This window comes from Nanorana parkeri, unplaced genomic scaffold, assembly GCF_000935625.1.
Source record: "Nanorana parkeri isolate BGI_ZX_2015 unplaced genomic scaffold, ASM93562v1 scaffold2799, whole genome shotgun sequence".
NCBI classification, from domain to species: Eukaryota; Metazoa; Chordata; class Amphibia; order Anura; family Dicroglossidae; genus Nanorana; species Nanorana parkeri.
The window spans coordinates 18,056-31,533 of NW_017309067.1; the positions used below are offsets into that span (position 1 = coordinate 18,056).

At 42.9% G+C, this 13,478-nt stretch overlaps 1 protein-coding gene across 1 annotated transcript in view; it reads right to left on the reverse strand.

The window, feature by feature from the left end:
* Window positions 1–1,046: 1,046 nt before the first annotated feature.
* Window positions 1,047–13,478, reverse strand: part of LOC108802331 (sodium/calcium exchanger 3-like) — a 30,501-nt gene continuing 18,069 nt past the window's right edge. The window contains exons 3-4 of the mRNA XM_018574193.1: window positions 6,898–7,173; window positions 1,047–1,448 (exon numbers count right to left, since the gene is read on the reverse strand). Coding sequence (XP_018429695.1) covers window positions 1,072–1,448; window positions 6,898–7,173 — 653 coding nt within the window. The 3' untranslated portion in view covers window positions 1,047–1,071. The remainder of the gene's footprint in view (window positions 1,449–6,897; window positions 7,174–13,478) is intronic.

Here is a 13,478-nt window from a genome sequence, read left to right on the forward strand (position 1 = left end):
CCTGAGAAATATATAAATTTAGTACTGAATGGATTCCAGTCTTTGCTGCTCCACATCTCGCCACCCCCCCGGCCATTCAGCATACATCACTCAGCAGATAAATGGACTGCATTCTTTTAAAGTAAATGGTTTCATGTTACCTGTACTACAACTGACTCCCAATAAACACACTGGTTTATTGGGAGTCAGACGCTGACACAGACAAATGCAAAAATAGTGAAGAGCGTTACGGAGAAAGCTAAGGTACCAGCGGAGACGTGGAATTCTTGTCCCTGTGATGCCCAGTAGATGGCAGCAACAGACCAGGCTAGACCAATACCAATGTAACTAGAGCTAGCTATAATACAAAGGTTTGTGTTACTCTTTACATCCATAGATGCAGCTAGGGTGTTGACATGTAAACATGGAGTCTCCCACATATTCTTTAGCTGTTAACTGTAAATTAAGGTCGACAGCCACTTTTATGCATTTTTCTTCCATTTTCTGAGTTTGCAGTGAGAACAAATTGAGAAACAAAAAAGGAGAGAGATAAATAGATAGATACCACTGTTTTATCAGTTTGACATTTGTGAATATTGAGATTTTTTAAAATCTATGTCAATGGTTTAGTTTAAATACGAAATAAATACAAAAGTTTTTAAAAGCGATTCTGGTGAACAAAACAAACAAAAACTCAACAAAAGAAGATTCAACTAAACCAGAATAAGGGAATTGTTGCTGGTTATTATGCCATTGGTCAAAGTATGATGTTTCTTGGTACCCAAAGTGGCACAAATAGCTCCCTTCTGTTATTCTGATTTAAAAAGTGACCAGTATTTAAAGTGTATACACTGTTCTGTTTGTCAAGAATTTGCTAGAAAGAGCTTTCCTATTTATAGGGGTCTCGCAGAGTACTGCTATTTTTGCACATCAACCAATGATACTAGTCACACAGTCCTTTAGATTATATTGTCGCTAATCTCCAACAGAGCTCTGATTGGCTGGTATCATTTCTGCTCTGGAGATCCTCCTCAAGGAGACTGCCGACAGTTGAGTACAGCGGATTTGTTGCTGGCTTATGCTTGTCTTCATTTAGAATCCCTTGATGTAACAATAGGCTTCCAGAGTAGCAAATAAAATATAAAGTAACCACAAGGTTACAAAGAGCAAAGTTGTGGCAAGTCTACAGCTTCTGGGGCCTCCCAGTTCCCCACCAATACTAGGCCGCCTCCTATACAGCAAGACGCTGACACAGACAAATGCAAAAATAGTGAAGAGCGTTACGGAGAAAGCTAAGGTACCAGCGGAGACGTGGAATTCTTGTCCCTGTGATGCCCAGTAGATGGCAGCAACAGACCAGGCTAGACCAATACCAAGGAAAACATTGACAGCGTTGCTCCCGGTCACGTTCCCAATTGAAGCGTCTGCATACACATCCTGTGTAGCAGCTACTTTGCTTGCAAACGTATCTAGGGGAAGAAAAATAATACACTGAGCATTAGAAAATACTGAATATTGTTCACTTCTTTTATTTAAGCCTGACACCTATTCAACAGACACATCATTTTATCACAATACAATTTTCATTTCCACCTGTAAAAAGCTGTAGCATATTTAGAAAGTCTACATGTACAACATTATTTTTTTTTTTATGCCTTTTAGGTTCCATCTTAAATGAAACATTGTTGTTTACGGAAAGAGAAATTAAGATGTGCTTTATTTCTTACGTGACAGAATTGCAGTTTAGAAGAGCATTATCTGATTGATTGATTGACTGATTGATATGTGTGATTTGACTTGAAGCAAAACTCATCCTGTCTAGGATTTTTTCTTCTAATGTATTATTGCCTATCTTTCATCCAGAAATACCTCTAAAAGGTGCCCACACACCTTGCGATAATCGTACGACAGAGGCGGCTCTCTAATTAGGCGAGTTAGGCGGTCACCTAAGGCCTCGCGCGTGTGAGGGCCTCGCGGCCACCTTGCTCGCCTGTACACCTCACCTGGCCAGCAACTGCTCCCTGTAGTACTGGCAGAACTACTTCTGCCACTTCGTGCAGGGCCGAACCTAGGGAAATGGGGGGGGCAGGAGGGGCGCTGCCAGAGGGGGACTGCCCGCTTGTGCACTGCCTGAAGGAAGTTTGGCATCGACCGGACCCTTGTGATCTGACGCTTCCGGTGTCCAGGCCGCAACCCGTGGAGACAGGAGACATGTTGTCGTCCCCGTCCCCCGTCCCTCCCCCAGCAGTGGCACCAGCCGGAATCAGAGGGAGGCAGGCAGGAGCGAGCTGGTACCGGAGGAAGTTGACAGAGTCTGCAGGAGCTGGAACACTAAGCAGGTGAGAGCAACAAGTGACATGTGACTGTCCAGGTGAGAAAATACATTGGGGGGAATTTATCAAAACTGGGGCAGAGAGAATCTGGAGCAGTTGCCCATGGCAACCAATCAGCTTCTCTCTTCAGTGTGTTCAGTTAAGATTTAAAAATGAAACCGAGAGGCTGGTTGGTTGCCATGGGCTACTGCTCCAGATTTTGTCTGCTCCAGTTTTGATAAATTCCCTCCATAGCATTTAAATAACACACATTACTTAAACAAATCATTAATAGCATATCAATCTGTGTGGTGCAAATATGCTGTGCGTTCTGTACTATTGATCTCTGTGTTCTTGACTACCAAGCTGTGCGTTCTGTACTATTCATCTCTGCGTTCTTGACTACCAAACTGTGCGTTCTGTACTATTGATCTTTGCGTTCTTGACTACCAAACTCTGCGTTCTGTACTATCGATCTCTGCGTTCTTGACTACCAAACTGTGGGTTCTGTACTATTGATCTCTGCGTTCTTGACTACCAAGCTGTGCGCTCTGTACTATTGATCTCTGCGTTCTGGACTACCAAGCTGTGCGTTCTGTACTATTGATCTCTGCGTTCTGGACTACCAAGCTGTGCGTTCTGTACTATTGATCTCTGCGTTCTGGACTACCAAGCTGTGCGTTCTGTACTATTGATCTCTGCGTTCTGGACTACCAAGCTGTGCGTTCTGTACTATTGATCTCTGCGTTCTGGACTACCAAGCTGTGCGTTCTGTACTATTGATCTCTGCGTTCTGGACTACCAAGCTGTGCGTTCTGTACTATTGATCTCTGCGTTCTGGACTACCAAGCTGTGCGTTCTGTACTATTGATCTCTGCGTTCTGGACTACCAAGCTGTGCGTTCTGTACTATTGATCTCTGCATTCTGGACTACCAAGCTGTGCGTTCTGTACTATTGATCGGTCCAGTGCGATCTGCAAAAAATGCTGCACTCTGTGTGTGCGTTCCTTACACCTGACCTCTGCACGCTGTGCGTGCATTCCTTACTTCTGCCCTCTGTGGCTGCGTTCCTTACTTCTAACCCCTGCACTCTGTGCGTTCCTTACATCTGACCTCTGCACTCTGTGTGTTCCATACATCTGACCTCTGCACTCTGTGCGTTCCTTACATCTGACCTCTGTGCATTCCCTACATCTGACCTCTGCACTCTGTGCGTTCCTTACATCTGCACTTTGTGCGTTCCTTACATCTGACCTCTGCACTCTGTGCGTTCCTTACATCTGACCTCTGCGCGTTCCTTGCATCTAACCTCTGTGCATTCCCTACATCTGACCTCAGCACTCTGTGCGTTCCTTACATCTGACCTCTGCACTCTGTGCGTTCCTTACATCTGACCTCTACACTCTGTGCGTTCCTTGCATCTGACCTCTGCACTCTGTGCGTTCTTTACATCTGACCTTTGTTCATTCCCTACATCTGACCTCTGCACTCTGTGTGTTCCTTACATCTGACCTCTGTGCATTCACTACATCTGACCTCTGCACTCTGTGCATTCCCTACAACTGACCTCTGCACTCTGTGCGCTCCTTACATCTGACCTCTGCACTCTGTGTGTTCCTTACATCTGACCTCTGTGCATTCACTACATCTGACCTCTGCACTCTGTGCGTTCCTTACATCTGACCTCTGCACTCTGTGGGTTACTTCCATAGGGTTAATGTTTTGTGTATAGTTATTTGTAGAATTAGAATACGAGTCAGAAATCAAATTCTAGCTCTAGGAGTTGTAAATTCCTGGCTGCTGGGATTAAAGGAGAAAAGGAGAGTCTTACAATATGCAATATATGCAGTTCATTTTTAATTATTATTTGCATTTTCTTTCATTATGGGTGTAAGTGGGGGGCCTCACGTTTTGAGTTTGCCTAAGGCCTCACAAAGTCTAGAGCCGCCTCTGTCGTACGATAACCGCGGGAAATCCCGAGATCGTACGACTATCGTAAGGTGTGAAGCCGTGCGACCTCTACTACTGTAAGGTCGCACGACTTTTATCTTACGAACATGTTTGAAAACCCGCCGAGAATCGTACGATTTTCGGCGGGTGTGTAGCATGTTCATAAGATAAAAGCCGGACGGGCCGGTGTGCGCAAGCGCACACTGCCCGTTCGGCATTGCGGTCATTGCGGTCAGCGGGGCGGGCTTGCGATCATCGCAAGTACGATCTGCCTGTCCAAGATAGGCAGATTGTACGTTTTTTTAATTACATTAATTACCTTACAACCAAGCCTTACACAGAGAGGGAAATTTATCAAAACTGGAGCAGACACAATCTGGAGCAGCTGTCCATGGCAACCAATCAGCTTCTCTCTTTAGGTTGTTCAGTTAAGATTTGAAAATGAAAGGGAGAAGCTGATCTTAATATAAAGCATGCCCATTGGGGGGAGGAGTAAGGAGAGCTGTCAGCATAGTTGGCACACTACTAGGGACCAGAGCTCTGGACAGAAGTTGTCAGGGAAGAGGGAACATCAATTCATGGAAATCTCTTTCCCTCTTTTTTCTAGCTAAATACTCTGGGGGGAAAGTTATCAAAGCTGGAGCAAACAGAATCTGGAGCAGTTGCCCTTGGCAACCAATCAGCATCTCTTTTCAGTTTGCTCAGGTAAGATTTGAAAATGAGAAAGAGAAGCTGATTGGATGCAGTGCAAATCTGCTCCAGATTTTGTCTGCTCCAGTTTTGATAAATGGGGGGAATTTATCAAAACTGGACCAAACAATCTGGAGCAACCACTGAGCATCTCTTTTCCGTTTGCTCAGGTAAGATTTGAAAATGAGAAAGAGAAGCTGATTTGGCTGCAGTGCAAATCGGCTCCAGTTTTGATAAATTCTCTATCCTCAGTAGCTCCCCAGTCTTTTTCAGCAACTCAGATTGCAGGCCCGCATTGCTTCATTGTAAAGTATAAGCACTCCCACTCCTTCCAATGCCACAGCCTCTGACTAACAATTCTGAATGTTCTTTTTGTATGTCTGATAACAGCTCTTCTTAATTGGAAATATCACAGGTGGTACAGGGTAAGTTACAGGGTAACAGTTACTTCTGAAATCCTTAAAGAAGAACTTGCAAATTTTTATTAAGCCTTGCAATGGAGGGTACCCAGCACTGCAAGGATTAAGTGCCCGTTTTGGTCTATGGAGGAAAATAAAGTTAGCGTATATTCACTTGATCCTCTGAGCCGGCCAGCTATAACAGCGCTCCCCCTGCTCGTCTCCTCCTTAGCTCCTTGTTCCTCTGCGTCCTCACGTCCTATACACTGTGTATAGAACTTGATGACTTAGGGACCTTAGACTGATGCAGTGGAGGGGGAACAAGGCTGGAAGGATTGGTCTCAGAGCCAGGTGGCTTGGTGGATCGGATGAGTATAACTTTTTACATTTTCCTCCCTAGACCATAACAAACAGTTAACCCTTGCAGTACAGGGGTAGCCCCACTGCAAGGGTTAATACAAATTTTGTCCAGCGTTCTTTTTTAAATGTACAGTACTTTCCACACAATTTGCACACACATTTTCTATGTTTTTGACCTCAAGAGCTGCCTAATGGTGGCCCAGGCAAGCAACAGACCCAATCTAAATTTTTCACCTTAGGTCTACTTTAATGTAGCTGTCTGCCACATGCGGTAGGGCAATAAATCCTGGGTGCCTTTTAAGATGGGCAGAACATGTATCCAACATTTTTTGGATTTTAATTTTTTACATTTGAATTTTTCTACGGACTTTCCAATCACAACATGGGAAAGCAAAGATAACACAATAATCATAGGTAATGTTATACATGGAGGTGTATTTGTTCTCCCTTTTACATGATGAGTTTTAGTTTTCCCATTCATTGATTGCATTAGTTTCTTCTCAGCCCTGTCACTACAGGATAATGATACACAGTAACTAGTAGGAAGAGGAGTCTCTGAGTAACTCATGTAGCAAATTCTGCTACAGGTGTCCCACACTTTTGTCCGTCTGTGTTTGAGGTGCCATTAACTAGTAATGGCACTGCAACTGTGTTGTGCGATTTTGACATGTTCCGTGAACGCACGTCAAAGCTTGCAATTTTTCCCCAAATTTGGTGCGCATTCACTGAACGCCTAGATGTAAATTAATGCAGACAGTTTCAGTCTGTTACAGACATAAGACCAATGGCAAATGAGGAGCAAACAATGGGTACATGTTCTCAGTCAGTGTACTTTGTATTTCTAGACAACAGACTCAGTTTCATAAGTTATCTTTCATGTGCTATTTGTAATGACCCATCAGCCATATGACTGTCTTTTTTCAGCTCTCACTGCAGAAAATAATGGTTGTAATGGCCAATAGCAACTGTTATAGTGAATTGAGCTAAACGTCTGTGAAGACCAAACAAAGCAATATTTTTGTTTCTAAAAAGGCTGCTGTGCAATCTCTTTATGTGAAGTTGCTACACTGGCATAAATTGTCAGGTAAAACCAGTGTTCCTCATTGCACAGTGCCTTTAGCTTACTTGTGATTAATGTACATGATGTCCTTTAGACAAAACAATAGATGTGCATGTATAGTATATCTACTAGTGTGAGGAAAACTTACCAGGTACTGACGTGCCAAAGGCCACAAACACCACAGCAGTTACAGAGTCTTTCAGGCCAATTGTACAGCCAAAATGAGAAGCAAGGTCTCCTATGATGGCAGTAAGGATGCCAATGATGATGATTGACACTACAAAGCAGGCCCATCCATTCAAATATTCTGTAGGTGGTACACAAGCAAATAGTACTTTCCAGAAGACAGTCAGAAAATGCATGACATAATCAAAACAGGATGGCAGACGCTCTTCTCCAGATTCATCTTCATCTTCATCTCCAGCTATATTCATGACATACAAGAAAACACATTTACCAACTTGAAAATAAGAACGTAAAGTGTACCAACAATGTAAAGTTTACCAAATGTGTGCAAACCGTGGTGGAAGGGAAGCCATGATTGGTGATGAATTAGTAACCTGATTGAACAACTTGTAGGTTTAAAAGAAAATAGTAGCATTAACAAATCTGTAACATTTTGTGATATACATTTTGCATTGTTGCAATATCCAAAGCTTTAACCTATCTAACAGGAGTTGGGTATCCAAGTAATATTATCCACTTTGCATTCAAAGCAATTTTTATGTTTTGCACACATGTTAAAATCTTAATTTTTGGCTTAAAAAAAATCAAACAATTTTTTGAAAGCAGAGGCCCTGTAGTATAAAAAAATGCTATTTGCAAGTTTTTATTTCGCACAATATTTGCAGAAATGTTTATCAATATTTTTAGTAAAAATAAACTATAATGAATTTTAGTACAAACACACACAGAACATAATACCCATATTTTTGGTAAACTAAAGATCCGGTCGTGTCAGGTAAATAGATATCAAACTTACATGCACCCATGAAATGGCAAAATAAACCTACAGTACCCAACATTGCCCATAGGCAATCACTGCTCATTAAATTAGAGTTAGCAGTGAGTGTTTGCATTTGTATGTATATGTAGGAGTGAAGGGCTTAATAAACGTTTTTTTTTGCATTAAAAAAGTCACATATTGAAGGGCGTGGCTAAGTAATGGAGGAGTGAGGAGCGTGCTGCTTTTGTTCCGGACCCAACTTTTGTTTATTCACCAGCTATACCAGCACAAGCTCTTTATTTTTGCCCATGACAAGGCAGAGTAAACAGCGTGACTCACAGTTCACCCCTAAAACTGCCTTCAAGCACCTCTTTGATGCTCTGGGACCCTCCTCTGACGCTGAGCATACACCGCTGCAGGCTCTCCTGCACTGCAAACGCTGGAGTGTGACTCATTGCCCGCGGCCTCCCCAGATGATTTGTAGCCTGAGATGGAACCCATGGCGCCCGGTGAGTCCCCGCAAGCCTTCTCACCCAAGTCCCCCCAGTCTCTTCCCATTTCTTTTCGGGCAAGATCGGATGTGGCTTCTGGGAGCACGGCGGCCTTGGCGCCTTCTCCAGCCAGCCGCGCGGCTGCTCCATCATACAGCTGCCTCCACCACCCGCCATTGACACCACCGCAGGTTAGCTCAGTGGCTCCTGCACTGCCTCTAGAGCAGAGAAAACAGGGGATTGAATTGAGGGAAGCCCCATTACCTTCCCGTTCTTCCTGCTTTTCGTTGCCTACTCAACATCCACCATGTGATAAAGATACTACATGGACGCATCGCCCTGTGCAAGTGGATGCTGGTGACCCATCTGAATCTTGGCGTGCCGAGTTCAAGGAATTTTTAAGTTATCTTCCCACTAAAGCTGACCTGGTGGCCTTACTCCCTACCAAAGCTGATTTAGAGGCGTTTACTCTTTGTGTTGAATCTGCATACTAGCTAGCAATTGCAGATGTTAAAGAGATTTCTACTGTTACGTCTAAAGTCATTGCTATTGAACAATCTCAGTCAGACCTCATCCGCAGAATCACACAACTGGAAGATGCACACTCTTCCTCCATGCAACAGATGGCTGCAAGGCCTGGATGATCAGGGTAATTGGGGCAGGAGGAATACAGTCTGCATTAAAGGTATCCCTGGATCGGCTGCTGCTGCGGATCTGAAGACCACAGTTCAAGGTTTCTTTAATCCATACCTGGAACACTCTCCCGATACCCCCTTGTAAATTGACCGAGCCCATAGATCCTTAGGCCGTCGGCCACCAGACTCTCACACACCAAGGGACGTCATTTGCCGTATCCATCTTTACGCAATGAAGGAGGAGATTGCACAGATGCATCTTATTCTTGATTTATTCAGAAACATATCCATATGCAGTAATTTGGAGGTTTTTGTGTATCTTCTTAGCTGCTTATTGTTTTCTTCTTTTTTCCATTTCTTCTCTCTATCTTCCCTCGCTTTTCTTTCTTCCTGCTTCTTTCCGACTCACTGTAGTACCTTTCTGCTTCTCCTCTTCTTATCCTCCTTGCTTCCCCTCCCTTTCCCCTCTCTTCTCCCCCCCATTACAGAATGGACCTGCTTCAGATAATCTCGTACAATGTTAAAGGCCTCAACATTCTGGAGAAGCGCAGGATGATCTTGACTGAGCTTCACCGGCAACGGGCGCAGATAGGATTCCTTCAGAGCCCCCATGTTTCATGATCACCATTACCCTACAGTGTATCACAGTTACCCGCATGACAAAAAAATCATGTGGGGTATGCATCCTTCTCTCTCAGTCAGTCCACTGGACTCTGCTCGACATGTATGCCGGAGCAAGCTGCTTTTGGTCAAAGGGCAGATAGGTACTCAGACCGTTCACTTGTCAATGTTTACTTGCCTAACCTGGGTCAGATCTCCTTCTTGGATCGTATGCTTGAGCTGTTAGACAACTTTAAGGAAGGCCATTTGATCGGGGTTGATTTAAACTTGCTTTTTGATCGGCATCTGGATTCATCTAGGTCCTCTCCCCCCCCCCCCCCCCCCCCATATTCTTTTGCCACTCTGAAGTGTGTCAAGAAAAGCCTCCATCTTTTCCAATTGATGGATGTATGGCGGATCCATTATCCCACTACTCAGGATTATTCTTTCTACTCCTATTCCCATATAACTCATACCCGCATTGATTTTTACTTGGTCCATCATAGTTATACCCTCTCTTTCAGATCATGTCCCCATTGCGATCACTTTAGACTTTGGTCAGGCTTCGTCTCGTTCTTGATGTTGGCGTTTGAACCAATCCCTTATATGTGACCCCACAACTGTCGCAGAGGTTGAACGGGACCTATGGTCTTATTTGATTTGAATGCTTCCTCTGCCTGTTCCCCCTACAATGTGTGGGAGGCTCATAAAGCCTTCATTAGGGGCAAACCTGTTAGGGTTAATAGAGAGAATCACTCTGTTATTTGCCCATGCGGCATTGTTTAAATGTTGTCGTCATTTTTACGAATATGGCAACCAAAGCAGCAGGTTTATGCCCCGTGCGCTCCGTCTTCAATGCTCTAAAACATATGTATCCGTGATAAATTCCTCTGCACGCTCCTCTCTTCATCTGTCTAAAGACATTGCTGCAGCCTTCTGGGACTATTATTCCCACTCTATACAACCTTCCTTCTCCTTCCTCTGCTCTGACTTTGTCCCAACGCCAACAACGTATTCACCAATTCACATGTGTGGTGACACCAAACAATTTCCATGGACCCCGCACATCCCCAGTTACACTGCACAGTGGGGGGGATCTATCAAAACCGGAGCAGGCGAAAACTGGAGCAGCTGTGCATGGCAGCCAATCAGCTTCTCTCTCTCATTTTCAAATCTTAACGGAACAAACTGAAGAGAGAAGCTGATTGGTTGCCATCGGCAACTGCTCTAGATTCTGTTTGCTCCAATTTTGATCAATTTCCCCCCATGTCTTTTTATCTGTTCTAGCAATCATATATGTAAATGAGAAGAATGGTGGGGGGAGGGGGTAACCTGGACTTGGGGCAGCAGAGTGTAGATGTGACCCAGGATAAGGGGGAGATCTGAGAGAGATACAGGAGATCACTTGTCCTGTTCTATAGACAAATGTTTGCCCTGTGGGTAACCAAAATCCATGTAACTTCCAGGATAGGTTTGGAAGATGGGAACCTAGGTTGTGCAAAGTTTCAAGGCATTTGATTGAGGTTTAGGCACAATATGGTACATTGAGCTCTTTTTAAATTAAGCTAAATGTTTTCCAGGAATGTAATAAAATAGTTTAATGTGAATAACTTTTGGTATGTTTTATCAAACGACCCCACATCTTCAGAATATGTTGGCATAGAGTCGTGTGCTATGGGAAGTTTGGGGGAAATTGGTTAACATCTAAGTTGGTTTATGTACGTTAAGCCACATTAAGCTCCCCAAAAAACAAGCTTAATGTCACTCATTTGCCCTGTGGGTAACCAAAATCCATGAAACTTCCAGGATAGGTTTGGGAAGATGGGAAACTAGGTTGTGCAAAGTTTCAAGGCATTTGATTGAGGTTTAGGCACAATATGGTACATTAAGCTCTTTTTACATTAAGCTAAATGCTTTCCAGGAATGTAATAAAATAGTTTAATGTGAAAAACTTTTGGTATGTTTTATAAAATGACCCCAAATCTTCAGAATATGTTGGCATAGATAGAGTAGTGTGGTATGGGAAGTTTGGGGGAAATTGGTTAACATCTAAGTTGCTTTATGTACGTTAAGCCACAATAAGCTCCCCAAAAAACAAGCTTAATGTCCCTCATTTGCCTTGTGGGTAACCAAAATCCATGAAACTTCCAACATAGGTTTGGGAAGATGGGAAACTAGGTTGTGCAAAGTTTTAAGGCATTTGATCGAGGTTTAGATACTTTTTTACACATTAAGCTCTTTTTACATTAAGCTGTTCACATTAAATGTTTTAGGATTGTAATAAAATAGTTTAATGTGAATAACTTTTGGTATGTTTTATCAAATGACCCCAAATCTTCAGAATATGCTGGCATAGATAGAGTCTTGTAGTATGGTAAGTTTGTGGGAAATTGGTTAACATCTAAGTTGTATTTTGTACGTTAAGCCACATTAAGCTCCCAAAAAAACAAGCTTAATGTCACTCATTTGCCTTGTGGGTAACCAAAATCCATGAAACCTTCAGGATAGGTTTGGGAAGCTGAGCCCTTGGGTTGTGCAAAGTTTCAAGGCAATTGATTGAGGTTTAGGCACATTATGGTACATTAAGCTACATTAAGCTATTTTCACATTAAATGTTTTAGGATGTCCCTCCTGGGCAACCCCCTGATGATTCATGAATTAGAGGCCGCCATCAAACACACACACACACACACACACACACACAAACCGGCAAAGCCCCAAGTCCTGATGGCTTTTCTCTTTCCTATTACAAAGTGTTCTCCCAAATTCTTAATCCTCATCTCCTAACAGCCCTGAATTCTATCACTTTGGGAGAAGGGCTCCTTTGTGATTCTTTATCTGCCCACATTACTGTCCACCTGAAACCTGATAAGGAACCTATCTTATGTCCTAGTTACCGCCCAATCTCGCTCCTTAACTTGGATACCAAACTGTTTGCTAAGATGTTGTCACTTCGTCTTCTTCCTTATACTCTCTTTTTGCCTGAGGCATGGTCCCGAAACTTGGCTTAGAGGTGTTATTACGTGGGTCAAAAAAACCTTATTGACTTAATTATTTTGGAGTGCCAGTGACTTTTTCTATTTTTGTACGTTATGGCGGAGGCATCCGTTGTTGCTGCGGCGTTGGGTATTCTCCGGTCAGGAGTGCGATGGGATACAAGGACTTTTGATAATAATGTACACTTCCCTGTGAGTACTTCCTGTTTTGATGCATAGTTCCCTTTTTTCTCCTTAATGCCATATTTCTACTGGTTTTTTTTTAATGAAAACATGCTTCTGTTAACAAATAGTTGTCATCTAAGGGTAAATGTGTTTGCGTATGCGTAGCAACCAATCGGTTTCTTTAATTCTCCATATTAAACAGACATTTCATCTGTTACCAAGTAATTTATATATTTTTAAGTAAGCCACTTTCTGGAGTCAGCCACTTACTCCAGAAACAGAAACATATTTCTAGAATCTGCAGTTTCAATTATTACTTAATAATTTCCAAAAAAAACAGAACTCACCACTTCAATTCCACCTCCAACTGCTGATCAGTACATTCACCGGGTGCAGACCAAAGTGTGCACTCACCTCACAAACAATTCCTCTTCAATCAGCCGCACAGGACCGGTGTCCATAAAATCCAAAATATATTGTAGTAAATTCAATACAGTGTCCAGAAGACAGTGTATACACCACCAAAAGACCTCTCCCACATCAGCGCCTTTCACCACCTGGGCTCAATAATAGAGGTAAAGACTCTACTTCTCTATACGCTTATATCTGCAGTATACCGCTCTGCTCTTCAGGTGTTACAATCATTAACCCATGGAGTTACTGATTCTATTAGAAAACATTGCTTCCAGCTATATCCACGGGGGAAACTATAAATTACATCATACCCCTATCAGAGAGTCACATATAAAGATCACATAGGAGGCAGAGCAGTAAAAACAAAACCGGGAACAAGCTGCATGAGTGAAGCTATAATAAAACAAACTGAAGGTAATTGTCGGCTGCTCCCAGTGCAATTATATATACAAACTCTTATCAAGGTAACAAGTTCAAAACAG